The sequence below is a fragment of the Dipodomys merriami genome, unplaced genomic scaffold (assembly GCF_024711535.1).
Source record: "Dipodomys merriami isolate MVZ:Mamm:240054 unplaced genomic scaffold, mDipMer1.0.p SCAF_3, whole genome shotgun sequence".
NCBI classification, from domain to species: domain Eukaryota; kingdom Metazoa; phylum Chordata; class Mammalia; order Rodentia; family Heteromyidae; genus Dipodomys; species Dipodomys merriami.
In genome coordinates, this window is record NW_027204492.1 from 32,100,617 (window position 1) to 32,117,259 (window position 16,643).

The 16,643-nt window shown below is 35.7% G+C and overlaps 1 protein-coding gene across 1 annotated transcript in view; it reads right to left on the bottom strand.

Moving 5' to 3' along the window:
- Positions 1–225: 225 nt before the first annotated feature.
- Positions 226–16,643, bottom strand: part of Htr2c (5-hydroxytryptamine receptor 2C) — a 189,452-nt gene continuing 173,034 nt past the window's right edge. Inside the window, exon 6 of the mRNA XM_070038972.1 lies at positions 226–1,792. Within this exon, the coding sequence (XP_069895073.1) occupies positions 963–1,792 (830 nt within the window). The 3' untranslated portion in view covers positions 226–962. The remainder of the gene's footprint in view (positions 1,793–16,643) is intronic.

The window sequence follows — 16,643 nt, forward strand, 5'->3', positions numbered from 1 at the left end:
GGATTGGGAAATAACTCTGGGATCTCATTTCCCAGTTTAGTCATGGAATTAGGTATTTACTAAGGACCAGAATGAAGACACTAATTCCAGTTTACTTGTCATAAGAATCAGAATTTGAACATTGTCCTAAAGAAGTGAAAAGCGATTTGGTATATATATATATATATATATATATATATATATATATATATATATATATATATATATATATATAAATTTGTCATCCTTCCACTTCTGTAGTTCTGGTTAACCAGCTGCGTGTTTAAATACCACTATGTTTAGGGACAGACATTGCAGCAAAATACCAACACAACATTCTGACAATGTCAAATTTTGCCCCTATATGTAATAACAAGGCTAAGTTCTGCCTTTCACACACAGGAATGTTTTTCACAAAGGCAGAATTTATCTTACTTACTGCATGGATGTGTGTAGATGAGCAGAGCAAGAATTTAAAGTATATATTTACTGTCAGTCTGGAAAACATAACAGTTTCGGTGTGGTTATAATGTAACCACTGTCATGTGTGTGTATCATTCTGGTCTCCTGCAAATGCCACCTGAGACAACATTAGTGTGTCCACATGCACAGGAATAGAGAAAGACAGGAAGGGAGAAAGAGAGGGAAGAAGGGGAGGAGGGAAGGAGAGAGAGAGAGTGAAGAAGGAAGGCAAAATGGAAAGGAGGAGGGAGGAAGAAAACCATAAACACTCTATTCATCAAAGATTCAAAATAACTTAGTCTCCATCTATTATAAACAGTAAATATAGAACCTTAAATCTCACTTTTATAGGCATGATTGTAAAGTACAGGGTTGCAAAGCTATATATATAATATATGTACGTATATATTATATATATAAAATCTTTTTCACACAGCAATATTTACATATTAGGAAATACCAACAAAGTCAAAGATTTCCCCTACACATGTAGCATCACTGTAGGAGACTATGCTGTTTTCTTACACACTACTAATCCTTTCACTAACCACATTGGAGGGATTCACTGGTATCTCTAAATTCTCCACCTGCATCTCTATACCAGGCTCACATCGCTGAGGTATCCTCATCACAGGTTCATTGGTATGCCGATAAATATTAACATTAAGCTCCCTCCCAGACAAAGCAGTAGCAGCAACCCTAGGAATCTGTCTGAGTGGAGGCTTTTTGTCTGGCTTGTAATTACAACGCAAATAGTTGGAGAAAGCCCTTCGGTAAATTTTGTTAAAGAGAGTATACACTAGAGGATTAATTCCTGAGCAAACATAGCCAATCCAAACAAACACATTCAGAAGTTTTTCCATCAGCTTTTGGTTACATGACTTCCCGCAGAGAACCGACAGAATATTGGTAATGAAAAATGGGCACCACATGATCAGAAACACAAAGAACACAATACCAAGAACTTTGGAAGCTTTCTTTTCATTGTTGATGGCCTGCATCGTGCCCCGAGGACGCCTTTCTTTCTTCTTCTTCTTGCGGCGTGGCTTCACGTCTTCGTTGGTGTTGGCAGGGTTCTCTTCCTCAGCCGTGTTCTTCATGCAGCACTTCAGGAAATCCAGGCTGGGCCCAATAGGTTCCTCCGTTTGGCCGCGCAGCAACATCAGGGCTTGTCTGCGTAGAACGTAGATCGTCAGGAAATACGTGATCACCATGATCGTCAACGGGATGAAGAATGCCACAAAGGACCCAATAAGAACGAAATTGGGATCGTTGAGCACGCACGTGGTGTTGTTCACGAACACTTTGTCTTCATCCCTCAGTCCAATCACTGGGATAGGGACCGATACACCTGAAGGAATGGGACACTGTTACAGCACAGGAAATGATAGAATTGATCGCTTACAGTGTCATACATTCATTTGCTTGCATTTTCCTGAAGACGCTTTAGACTGAATGTTTGTTGAAAGCAATTCACAGCATAACTGATGGTCATTGGAATGATTGGATCGCTGTTTAATAACAGGTAAGGGTGGCTTTCTCCTCTAAATTTCTGTAGATGGGATCAAATTATGATTATTGAGATAAGTCATCAGAGATAGCTTATTGAGTCTTAGAAGGCACTGTGATCCCTGTGTCAGATTTCCAGTATCTGAAGCTGTCCTGGCTCATAGGAGGCAGTCAATAAATATTTGCTCACTTAATAAATAACTTCACATCTGGCCTCAATGACATTACTAACAAGCATTCATTGTTGGCATGTTATCTTTGAAATTCAATAAAAATTATATGTACACCACTTATAAGAGGCTAGTGTGTATGATAATTATGTAAAAATAATCTATAATCTATAAGCAGAAACTGAAATGTTTCTTTTTAACAAGGATTTTTTTTTTGTTTATGGGCATAAGTAACATTGTTTCAAGGTCAAGAGAAAGAGTACACAGTAGTCTTTCCACAATAGCTTAGTAATAGAGCTGAATAGGAGGGGGGGAGGGAAGAGAAAGAGAGGAGAGAGAGAGAGAGAGAAGAAAGAGAGAGAAGTGGGAGAGATGAGTATTTTTTGTAATAACATGGACAGTGGAGAGTTTGTGCTTTACCCAGGAAACACTTTAAAAATTAACAAAAGTAAATAGAAGATTAGAGGTACATTCTGTCTTTCTGAAATAGACAAATGTGTCTAATCAAACTGCAGATCCAAATAGTTTTCAAGTATTTGTGGCAATTCCTAACTTTGTAAATGATGGCTTTTTGAGCAAAACATTTGGAACTTAGTAGAAACACTCAGCGTGACCATAGGGATGACCATAGGGAAGAAGGACATTTTTATGAAACAATGTTGGTAGAACACAGTTATCTTCCTGCAGACCTTCAGTAAGAGCAGTAGTAGTGTGTGTGTGTGTGTGTGTGTGTGTGTGTGTGTGTGATGATAGTTTTCAGGTTGCCACCTTCTCCACTCTCCCACCAACATGGACATTGGAGTTTGAGGCTCCGATTTAGCTGGGGGTTTTGTCTGCCCTCTAGTGGCATCCTGACTTCAGTAGCTATAACCTAGATGTGGAGATTTTTTTTCCTTCTGGAAATGGATTCCTGATCAATCTTCTGAGTAGTCCTGGAGAAATCCGAGTCTCTGGGGAAGGCTTTGTACAGTGGCTGTAATGGGACTTCATACACTAAACATCTATCTGAGGTATGTCATCCCTCAGAGCACACCTCTAAAGGTGTGTTCACTTACTTCTATCAATTGAGTTCCTCATTTTTCTGAGAAACTTTTGGGTCTACAGAAGACTGTCAAGGGACAGCAAGATAATGGAGCAAAGTCACTGTAGATGACATGAAGACATTTGGGGAAATTTAAGAGCAACTTCATCCCTAGAATCTAGTGGCATAATTTACATACGCTGAGGAAAGAGTGATCCTAATAATTGCCATTTATTATGCCTATCTTCTGTGCTTTTCAATTTGGTTCAAATTCCTAAACAACAGATGTTTGGTGGGATAGCTTAACCACTTTATCAAATCTATACCATCATAAATTTTGTGTTTAAGAATGATGTATGCTGTCAACAAACAAGCAAACATTCAACTTTCAAACAATATCAGATTATAAATTAATAACAATATATCAATCATAGACTATCTTACTTACTTTAAAATTAAAAGATTAGGAGCAGTTCTCAAAGTGTGGTCAAGGACCTTGAGGGTTTCTGAGACTCAAGTATATTTTAGGTTTCCATCCCCAAACATTTATCTTTAAAACTATATTGTTTCCTCTTTTTAGATAAATTTTAACTAAAACAATGTACCACAATATCCCGAATTTGGACACATGTGTGAAAATTCAACTGTCTTTGTATCAAATTTAATAATACATTAAAGAGACTTTAAATCCCATAAAAATGCCTGTTGTCTTTCTGATTTTTTGAAGTTATAGTTACCTTTCATAAAGATATAAATATTACTTTTGTTCATATTAAGGGGATTTTTCTTATTTAAAATAAGACTTTATCAAAATTTTCATTTCCAAATATTAATTTCAAATATAAATATCAGTAGATATATCTTGTGGAAACAAAAGCTCTTTGGAGCCCTCAGGTATTCCAGAGTATAAAGAGGTCCAGGACATCAAGGTATGAGAACTGCTGTTCAGTATTGATAGGTGAAGTTATTGAGGTTCTGAAGAGTTAAGCCAGCACCACTAAGTCACACACAGACACAGACATAGACACCCCCCCCACACACACATCCACACACATCCACACACACACACACACACACACACACACACACATACACACACACACACACACACACACACACACACACACACACCACTTTGTCCTCTTTAGCATTTTATTTATTTATTTTAGTGGTTTTGTAATAAGAATCTCATAGATTTTTCTGCCTGTGCTGGCTTCAGACCTCTATCTTCAGATGTCAGCCTCCTAAGTAGGATGACAGGCATGAGCTGCCAGTGCCTGAACCTCTTAGCATTTTAAATTACAACAATACTGACCAATATGCTATTATAATGCCAGTTAAGTATAAATATCAATACTATCAATGAAACACCTTAATTCATAAGTTCATTCATTTCTATAAAAAATTCTAAAAGGTATATGTTATTTGTGAAGTTAATGTCAGAAAAGTTGAGTAAATTTAGCAAATACAATGGGGAAATTTTGGTATTTTTAAAATCCTTAATGTAGATGAGGAAAAGTGGAAACAAATGCATTTTGATAATAATAGTAGTAGCCATTGTCTTCGTCATCGTCATTGTAGTAGTAACTTTTTACTGAGTGGTTTTCATTTCCTACATCCAGGTCCAAGTATTTTCAAATCAATATATGCTATAATATAATTTATTCAACCCAGATGAAAAAAGTCCACAAAGAATTATTAAATGGAATGAATTCACATTTCTGTAATTAACTTCAGTACATCTATATCATCTTATGAATATATATATAAAATATTATTTTGAAAAACATGTTATAATCTATGTTCTACTGTAAATATTAGGTACTACTTCAAGTAATAATAAGTCAAATATTTTGCATGCATTATCTTATTCAATCTTTGTAAACCCCTCAAAAACACTTATAAATTGTTAAGCTTAACTCAGAAAGAAAAATCCATCTTCAGTAAACTTATAAAGTTATAGTTTTGTAGAAAATATCATGCATTTCTGCTACCACTACTTCATTGAAAATGTATTACAACAGCTACTCTTCACTGAGAGCTTTATTCTGTCTGCTACCCTTTCTGCATTACATGTTTCATGCATTGTCTCATTCTAATATAATTTTTAAAACTCAGCATTAAGTAAAGTTATTTTAATGCAAAAAATAGTTTCTATTACTTCCTAAAGCCTTGAATTCAAGCAACACAGATTAGTTCTCTTTAAACCATCAGCAAACATTATTTGTCAAGGAATTTTAGATGTACAATTCTTGCAAATTTTAAGACCTTTGAACTTAGGATGTATCTTACAATTAGTGACTTTACAGTTAGTGCTGGCAATCCAGTAGTTGTTAAATAGTTACCTTTATTAGCAATTATGGTTTGAAAAATTTCTCTTGACATCTTGTTAGATCAAAACTACCACTAACAAAATTTGTAAAATAAGTTTCAGCTTACAAAATGAGTTTCAGTTAAAATGTTTAAATGAGTAAAAATGAGTTTCAGTTACAGAATTTGTAAAAATGATATTTCTATGTAAATAAAAAAATTATGCCACAACAGCCTAAGAATGTGAAAGCTCTGAGGAGGGGTCCTTAACAATTTCAAATGCCCCAATAAAGTTCAAAGTTTTCAACATTTCCTCCATCTTTGAAAATGAGGAGTTCATTGGTCATTGTACAGAGAACAATTCAGTGAAGTAAGAAATAGATTGCCAAGGGATAGATGATAAGTAAATGGTGATGTGAAAGAAATAATGGAATTACTTTCCTAGGATAGTTTGCCCTACATCAGAATGAAAATACAGATTAGGAAAATTAAAGTCTAACTGCAAAGATAACTCAGAGGGACCTATGTTTTATGTGAGTGTGCCAAGCAGACCTAGGTGACCATACATTATCAGGCTGACTTGAGTAACCTTTTGCCTTGTGGCATTATTAGTGAGTTCCTTGAATGTGGTAGTTGATAATAGAATCGAAGATAGTCATCACTTTACAGTCCATCTGCTTGTATTGACACTTTTGTATGGTCCATATAAATGTTGTAAATATCTAAATGTCCTTTGGCAGATAAAGGATTCACTACTGGATGGCTGAGAGAATGGTGAAGTGAAATGTGAGGTACAGTCAAAAATGGCGGCATTACTACTACAAGCTAATGATTAGTTAAGGAAGATTTTACTTAAAATGATAGAAAAAGAATCACAAAAGAGTTGATGACACATATTCTAAATGTTTTTGTATTTATGGACTTCCTCTTGGGATAATATTTTTGATGGCATAAAATGCCATATAGAATAAAGATAAAATTTTGAAATGGCTGTATATTTGGGTTATTTTACCAATATTTTAAACTTTTCTTTTTGTAGTTTCCTCATGATTCCATTAATATAATTATGCTATTTTCAAATGTAAATTTTGCCAGAACTGTGACTTTAGTTTCTTTGGTTCAAGTCTAGCACTCTACCACTTGAGCCACAGTGCCATTTCTAGCTTTTTCTGAGTAGTTTACTGGAGATAAGAGTCTCATGGACTTTCCTGCCTGGGCTGGCTAAATAGTGATCCTCAGATGTCAGCCTCCTGAGTAACTAGAATTACAGGCATGAGCTTCTGGCACCTGATTAATGTTTGTATATTTTACAATTATCATTACATTCATTTATTAATTTAGCAGTACTGTATATTGAACTGAGGGCCTTGTGTTTATTAGGGTGACATGATACCGCGGAACCTTGCATGTCTCCAGGCTATTTATTTAACTTTATTGCTCTGACTATGGACTAAAGTTAATAAAAATGGAAAGAAATAAAAAATTTAATTACTATTTATCTATTGATATCAACTCATACTAAAAAACTATTCTCAAATTCTATGTTCAAATGGATTCACTGTTGAATTCTATCAAACATTTAATAGAGAAATGTAATCTATTTTACATGAATGGCTCCAGGTAATAGAAAAGGAGGGAACTTCTCTAATCTTATGAGGCTAACATAACTCTGATGTAAGAATTTAAGTTAAAAATTATAGAATTGTATCATTCTGGCCATAAATGTATAAATCCTCAATAATAATTAGCAAAAAAAATCATTGGTATATAACTATTGTATTGTGAGCAAATGAAAGTCCTCAGAATGATTCCAAGAATGCTAGGATATTTCAAAATTGTATATCAAAGAAATTGTCAACATTAATAGAATCAATTAGAGAAAAGTATACTATTATCACAGTAAGATAGAAAAAAATAGCTTGGCAAAACTCCATACCAATTTCTGATAAAAAATAAACTTTCTATATGTATGAGTCAAGCAGAAAAGGTCAGATAATGTGATGTCAGGAAAATGAACCCTTAGATGTGTATTTTAAGGTTTTTTTCTTTCATGCATGTGTTTCTAACGCATTTATAAGATTATCTCTTTGTTGCTTTGTATGTCCCTCCCCCACAGTATAACCCCTACTTTCACTATATTTGATGTCAGTATAACTTGTGGAGGAGATGGGGAAAAACCAGTTGTTTAAGGATACAGGTGGACCTGTTGCAACAATGAGAAGTACAAGTTGTCATGTCCAAAACGAGCTTTACAACGTCGGTGCGGGGGGGGGGGGGTAAGGGGGGGTAAGGAGAAGGATTGGGATTGGGGGGAGGGGGGAGGCTGGGAAGGGATGTGAAGGGTAAACACAGGAGGAGGCTGCAATGCTTGGTAAGAAATGTACGCATTATCCTGCCCACGTAATTGTAACTCCTCTGTACAGTATGTTCACAAATAAAATAAAATTAAATTAAAAAAAATAAACTTTCTGAAACCAAGAGCAAAAGGTAGCTGGGTGCCAGTGGCAAATGCTTATAATCCTACCTACTCAGGAGGCTGAGATCTGAGGATCACTCTTTGAATCCAACCTGCACCAGAAAGTCCATGAGCCTCTTATCTCCAATTACTCACTAAAAGGCGAGAAGTGGAGTTGTGGCTCAATTGGTAGAATGGTAGCCTTGAGTAGAAACACTCAGGGACAGTGTCCAAATCCTGAGTTCCTGTTATGTGTGAGTATATTTGTGTGTGTTTGTGTGCACATGCACATGTGTGCATATACACACAGAACCAAAGGTCTTTTCCATTATTTATAAAGGATATTTGTTATTAATTACACTGAATGATGTTACATTGAAAGCTCTGTCACTATGATGAGGAAATGCAATGGGAGTTGATATTCAGGCGCTCAATGCCTTCCTTCTCAGTCCTTGCTTTTGGAGATCTATGTACTTTTGATGTGCTCTGCCTCCTTTGAATTATACCTCCTGACACTTCCAATGTAGAAGATATCTGCTTTCTGTTATTTAAGATGAGAACAATTCTGCTTCTATGTAGATTTGCAGGGTTACTATGTCTGTATTTAAATGTGTTCCTTAGCAAGTACTAAATCTAAATGTAAACTTTCCCCAAATAATGGTTGATCTTACAACTATATAGGTACATAGAAAACATTGAAGCACAAAAAAGAGAAGTAACTACAAGCCAAGAAAACTGAGTAGAATCATATTCTGAATAATGGGAGGGACACAGAAGGTGTATTTTGGGTATGGAAAGTTAACTGCCTCACAGAAGAGTAAGACAACAGTCCTCACAAGATAAAATAAACTAGAGAGTAATATACTATTTAACAATGCCCAGTTTCTCAAAGAAATGTTGTTAGATACTCAAAGAAACACAGACTAAAAGCAATAGACAGTACAAAAGGAAGTTAATAGAAGCAGACTACAACTAGACATATATAAAATATTGATATTTTAAAGTGAATATTTTACATGTCAATTAATTGAAAGAAAGTATGATATAAATGATCAGTGAAACAATAATGTTAGTAGAGAAATGGCAAATATAAAAATATCAAGTGAGAATGGTAACATTGGAAATTTAAAAACAAAAGAATCATCAGATAATATGATTGCAGATTTCACAGATCAAAAGAATCAGTGTCTAGGAAATGAAAGGATAAAGGAAAAAAAACAACAAAGCCTAAGATATGTGAAATATCTATGAAAATGGCAGTTAGGACCTTCAAACATTTGTTCCTCCATAAAAGCAACAGAAATGCTGAGCAAAAATAGTCAATAATTGTAGAGCTGTGGAAACTAACCAAATTCTTATGGCAACATAGCAAATATTAGTTCAATAAAAATGTCTCAGTATTGCTAAGAATTGTTCTTTTCCTGTCACCTGTTCTCCAGGTCAGTATCACCTTGAAAAACAACAGTTGACATTAGAGGTATTAGAGGTACCAAAATAGAGTAGCTGTTCGTTTGAAGCCATGAACCTAAACAATTGTCATTATTTAACCTGTCTGGTTTTCTTTATTGGCTCTGACTTTAGGAATTTAATATCTCCCAGAGGGACAGTACTGAGAAAGTTTTACTGGAAAATGTTTTAACATCTGGGCTGCCTGAGGCAGTGACTAACAATCAGGAAAACCAATAGACTAAGAAAAAAAGTTGGAAAAAATAGCTGAAGAATAATATGCCCATAAGGGCTTTCAAAAGACCCAACATATTCCTTATTATTTAGAAGAAATCCTGTTTATCTAAGTCTGTATGCATTGCCAAGACTGTGTTTTTAAAACCCGAGAAGGCATGAAGTTCTTGTTTCAGGCTGACCTTAAGCTCTCTTCAGGAAGTAAAGACCATGCAGAATTGCAAAGTGCCTGGCTGAATGTTAAAGAAATGTTCCAACTACAATCCAGCACCTGGCAGGGACTGGGAGATTTATTGGTTCCAGGCATTTAAAATAATCTAAGAATTACTTCCAGAAAGTCATTAAACAAACAATAAAATAATAATGAATAGTGGAAACAACAAATATTACATAATAAATATAATCTAATTGCTTAAGTTCCAGGTGAGTATGACCAAGAACTGGTCTAGATGCTAGCCTCTAGATGCTGGGAATACTGATAATGGACACTAAAATAACAGTTCCAGAACCAGAGAGGAAAGTGAAGAAGAACCGAGGTCATCATCCAGCTCAACATCCCAAAAGGGTGAACTTCCTAAAGTGAAGACAATACTCAGAAAGAAGAATGCTTTCAGTTGATCCTAGCTCTATAGATGATCCAAAGATTTGGATGGAGGAGGGAAGTAAAGAAATTGGGAAAGAGATTACTGGAAAGATGTTGCCCAGAGCAAGAGTAAAATCTAAAACACTCACCTCAGAATTATTTTCTCTAAGCCATCCAAATTTGACTGTAATAGTCTGTTGAACAGTTGGAACATCAGGGCATTGTTGAAAATATTGATAGAGTATTATAATGCTTATTGAAATGAACTTCAAAAATGGAAACAAGAAGAATTTTTTATTTTGCCTTTTTGCTTTTGTTTTTGTTTTTCTCCTTTGTTGCTGTTTTTGTTTTCTGTACCTTTTGTCTTGTATGTAAGTTTATCTGTTTTGGGGAAGGCAAGAAGGGAGCACAGAAGTGGTGGGACAAAGGGTGGACAAATATAGCAGTCATACTCACTAGACACTATGTTGAAAATGAACTATACAACTTGTGGGGGGTATTGAGAGGGAAAAATTGGGAGAAAGTGAGGGAAGGGGTGACACTTTTCGAAAAGAAATGTGCTCATTACCTGACTTACAAAACTCTACCCCCTCTGTATATCACCTTTACAATGCTATTTTAAAAAGATAAGAAAATAATAGAACAATTGGCTAGTTATTAGTGGAGTTTAACAATTGATCATAGTCAAGAGCCCAAGGCATTGTTATCCGGGGCAAACATGCCAAACAGAGGCATGGTAAATAACAATAAAGGAAGGGGTGCTAAAACATTTTCCCTAAAATGCCTCAATTGCGACAAAATTACATGATCTATAAAGCAAAAAGTAAATATAACATATAGACTGGAATAAACAATAAAACAAGCACTTGTGGGGCTGGGAAGGTGGCTCAGTGGTAGAGCACTTGCATTGCATGCCTGAGGCCCTGGGTTCGATTCCTCAGCACCACATAAGCAAAAAGAAAAAAGCCAGAAGTGGTGCTGTGGCTCAAGTGGTAGAGCTCTAGCCTTGAGCTGAAGAGCTGAGGGACAGCGCCCAGGCCCAGAGTTCAGGCCCCACGACCGGACCCCCCCCCCCCAAAAAAAAAAACCAAAAACAAGCACTTGTAAGAGTAAACAACTGATATTTAAGAACAAGTTTTCAAACTAACCTATAAAGATGTTAGAAGAACTAAAGGACTTGCCTGGGTAAGCTGGGCATGGTAGGTTTCAAGTTTAAATTAAAAAATAAACAAAGGAAAGCGTAGTTAAGCAAGAAAAGGAAGATATAATGAGATAAGGAATAAAAGGAAGATATAATGAGAAATAGACAATATAAATAGTAATTATTAAAAGGACAACTATAAAGTCTGGTATTGATAAGCATACTGATAACCCCTGTTTTCACTGTATTTAATGTTGGTGCCCTGCATCTTGTATATACACTTTTCTAATTTAGGGAGGGGAAGGGAAAAAAATCAAATGCCTAAATAAGGATACAGGATGACTCATTGTAAGAATGAGATGTACAAAACACTATGTTGAAATGAACTGAACAACTTTGGCAGGGAGGAGGGTAGTTGTGGAGGTGGGAGGGAAGGGATGATGATAGGGGGAAAACAAAGGAGGAGGCAACAATGCTCAATAAGAAATGTACTCATTACCTTGCTCATGTAATTGCAAACCCTCTGTATAGCATTTTTACAATAAAAGTTGTACAAAAAAAAGAAAATTAAAAAATCCATAGAGGTATTCAAAATTGAATTTGAAGTGACCAAAGAACCATTCATTAACTTGAATATATTTTATAAAGATTATGCAAAAAAAGAACAGAAAATAAATGGAGTATTGTAGTTGAAGAGAATCAATCCTGCAACAATCACCCCACAAAAGGCAAGTGAAAATGGAGAAGATGACTAACCTGGCCAGGTAGAGATTTGCAAGATGGGCTATCCTTATGCTATCCCCTCATACATGGGATTTTACTTCACCTAGTCCTGAAACAGCACATCAACCATAGACTTGCAGCGAAGTTGGATTTAGGGTGCTATTAAGAGCTGAACTAGAAGTGACCAATGGATAGGAGAAAATAACGGCCTGCTTAGAATTTCTGGAAGACATATATACAGAATATAAAAACTGGACTAAAATACTTAATTCTTCAAAGCACAGATGATATTGTATGCCAACAAGCACCGTGGCTCACAACTGCAATCCTATGTATTCAGAAAAAAAGGAGAAGAGAAAAATTACTTTTCAAGGCCAACATTAGGGAAAAATTTAGTGGAATCTCATTCCAACAAATAAACTGGGTGTCCTGGTTCATATTTGTAAATTCAGTGATCTAGGATGCATACATGGGAGGATTACAATCCTAGGCATACCTACAGAAAAAGTGAGTTCCAGCTGCATGCCAGTGGCTCATGTCTATAATCCTAGGTACTCAGGAGGCTGAGATCTGAGGATTGAGGTTCAAAGCCAGCCCAGGCGGGAAAGTCAGTGTAACTCTTATCTCCAATAAACCACCAGAAAACCGGAAGTGGCGCTGTAGCTCAAGTGGTAGAGCACTAGCCTTGAGCTGAAGTGTTGAGGGACAGTGCCCAGGCCCAAATTTCAAGCCCCACAACCCAGAAAAAGTGAGTTCCTACGTAAAAATGGCCTAAAGCAAAAAGGGTGGGGAAATGGCTCAAGGGACAAAGAGCTTGCTTATAAAGCACAAGGCCCTAAAATATAATCCCAGGAACACACACACACACACACACACACACACACACACACACACACACACACACACACACACACACACACACACACACACACACACACACTAACCAAATAGCAACCAACATGGGAAAACTCAGAAAATTTGAAATAATTATTTCAAGTACAATCAGAGTCTTTGTGAAATAAGATAAGTGAATCTATTATATTACAGAAAAGGTCTAGAAAAATCAAAACAATTTAAATCTCAAACAAAAATCCTAAAAGTTATAAGAAAAGTTAAAATAAAACAATAGAAAGTATCAACAGTAGAACAAATAGAGAAGAAAAAAATCACTGAGCTTGAAGATAGGCTACCTTACCCAGTTAGAGAAGGAAGACAGAAAAATAATGAAAAGGATTAAAGAAAATTCATAAGAATCTTGGGGAATTAACGAGGGAATTGAGAATACCAAAGGAATTTATCCACTTCTAAGGGCACGTAGATTGAAAATGATTGGATTGGAAAAGATATTGCATGCAAATGAAATCCAAAATAAAGCAGGATTAATCAAACTTTTATCAGATAAAACATACTTTACTCAAAAACAGTAAAAAGCAAAAAGGAAGTTCATTGTTTAATGATTAAAGGATCAATTTCTTTAGAGAAAATAGAAATTGTAAGTACATATAAAACAATAAGAAAGATAATAGAATGAAAAGCTTGGTTTTTTGGTTGTTGTCACTAAAAGAATGAATAAACACATAAAACAAATATTAATCAACCTTTTCCCATAATGATTGGGCACTTTTATAGCCCACTTTCAGCAATCGACAGACCATTCAGGAAAAATCCCAAGTTACTCTGTAAAGTATGACAGATGTATTTAAAAAACATCAGGGGGTAGCCGGGCGCCGGTGGCTCACGCCTGTAATCCTAGCTACTCAGGAGGCTGAGATCTGAGGATCGCGGTTCAAAGCCAGCCCGGGCAGGAGAGACCGTGAGACTCCTATCTCCAATAAACCACCAGAAAACCGGAAGTGGCGCTGTAGCTCAAGTGGTAGAGCGCTCGCCTTGAGCTGAAGAGCTGAGGGACAGCGTCCAGGCCCAGAGTTCAATCCCCACGACCGACAAAAAAAAAAAAAAAAAAAAAAAAACATCAGGGGGACAATGTTCTCAACATGTACCAAGTGTTCTTCAGAAAAGACCACATCACAGGCTGAAAACAAGTTTGATTTAAAAAAAATCCTCATATTGGATACCTTTTTAGGCTGTTGCAATAAAACAGTAGTAAATACAAGAAAATATTGGAAACTAAGAATTAATGGAATTTAAACAACTTGGACAGCCAATATGTAAAGGAAGAAATCAAGGAAGAAATAGTATACATCCTAGAAATCAACGAAGATGGAAATACAATATATTTAAATATATGGGATACAACAAAGGCAGTTTAAAAGACAAGTTTTCAGCATCAATGACAACATCAGAAAAACAAAAAGGAGAAAGATATCAAATAAGTTATTATTGTACCCAAAGAATTAGAAAAACAAGAGAAATTCAAAGCTTAAATTGGAAGAGAAGAAATAAAACAATTAGAGCAGAGATAAATGAGATAGGGACTTAAAACCAACGTGGAAAACAGAATGAAGAGCTGTTTATTTATAAAGATAAATAAAAGTCTTAGCTAGATTATGATCTATAACAAGCAATGGGAAAAGCCCTAGACTAGAAAAACTCCCTGTTGAACTGTATCAGACCTTTACAGAAAAATTATCACTAATGTTCTTCAAACTATTGCATAAAATATAAAGAAAAGGCACACTATTAAACTCACTCTATAAAGATAGCATTGCTTTGATATCATAATACTGATGATATAACTGAATAACAACAAAAAAGTGAACTATAGACCAATTTCTTGATAAACATGAAAAACTTGAATGGATCAAGAAAACGTGGTACACACACACACACACACACACACACACACACACACACACACACACACACACACACAATCGAATTCTATGCCTCCATTAGAAAGAATGACACCTCCCTGTTTGTTAAAAAATGGAAAGACTTGGAAAAAATGATATTAAGTGAAGTAAGTCAGACAAAGAAACATAGAGTTGGGTGTCGGTGGCTCACGCCTGTAATCCTAGCTACTCAGGAGGCTGAGATCTGAGGATCAAGGTTCAAAGCCAGCCCCGGCAGGAAAGTCTGTGTAACTCTTATCTCCAATAAACCACCAGAAAACCGGAAGTGGCACTGTAGCTCAAGTGGTAGAGCGCTAGCCTTGAGCTAAAGAGCTGAGGAACAGCACTCAGCCCCAGAGTTCAAGCCCCACAACCGACACACACACACAAAAGAAACATAGATCCCATGGTTTCCCTTATCTGCAATAACTGGTATATGTCTAGGACAAGCAGAAGAGGTCAAAAGCTATATACATATGACCATATAATCTGATTCTAAGGGAAATGAACCCCAAGATAGAGACAAAAGTGGTTTTATCTTTCTTCTGTTGATTTTAATGTACTTATAATGCACATGTGATTTTTTTTTGTATATTCTTCCCCTATGATACAGCCCCTGTGTCACTGTATTTGATTCTGGTGTCCTGCATCTTGTATATACATTTTTCTAATTTGGGGAGGGGAAGGGAAATAACAAAATGCTGAAAAAAGAATACAGGATGACTCATTGTAACAATGAGATATACAAGACACTATGTTGAAAATGAACTTCACAACTTTGCAGGGGTGGGGGTAGGGGGACGGGGGAAGGTTGGGGAGGGATAAATTAGGAAGTGAGGAGGAAAGGGATGGTATGGGACAAACAAAGGAGGAGGTAACAAAGCTCTATAGGAAATGGACTCATTACCTTGCTCATCTAACTGTAACCCCTCTGTACAGTATATTTACAATAAAAATATATTTAAAATTTTAAAAAAGAAAAAATAAAACATAAAAGAAAATTTAATTACACATTAAAAAGATTATACACCGTGATCAAGTTGGTTTCATTCTAGGGATGCAAGATGATTCAACATATATGAATCAATAAATCAATAAATGTAATGCAGTACCTACACAGGATCAGGGACAAAAGTCTCATGATCACTTCAATAGATGTAGAAAAAGCCTTCAACAAAATTTAACATTTCTTGAAGATAAAAGCTTTGAAGATACTAGGACTAAAAGAATGTGCCTAAATTTAACGAAGGCTATATATGACAGATTTATAGCCAAAATTGTACTGAGAAATCAGGTACAAAACAAATGCATTCACTCTTCCTACTATTTTTGTTTTCCAGTATTGGAGTCTTAATCAGGGCAATATACTTAGCAGTAAGCACCCTACCATTTGAGCTCTACTCCAGCCTTATTTTTCATTTCCTGTAGTTATTTTTTAATAGGGTCTCATGCCTTTGTCCAGAGACATCCTTGGACTGAAAGCCTCCTAAAATCTGTCTCACATGCAACTAAAGATTACAGATGTGTGCCACCCTATCTAACCATTATCTGAACTCACATTTACTGTACTGAGGCAAGAGAAAGAAAAGGGAATACAAATAGGAAAGAAGAAAATTACCACTATTTGCAGATATAGTGTTAGACTTAACAGATCCTAGATATGATACTAGAAAATTTTTAGATCTGATAATATTTTCAGCAAAGTAGCAAGATATAAAATCAACATAAAACCCAGTGGCTTTTCTATAAACGAATGATGAACATACTGAGAAGGTAAACCAAAAATATTATCATATATATAGTAGCCTCAAAAACATA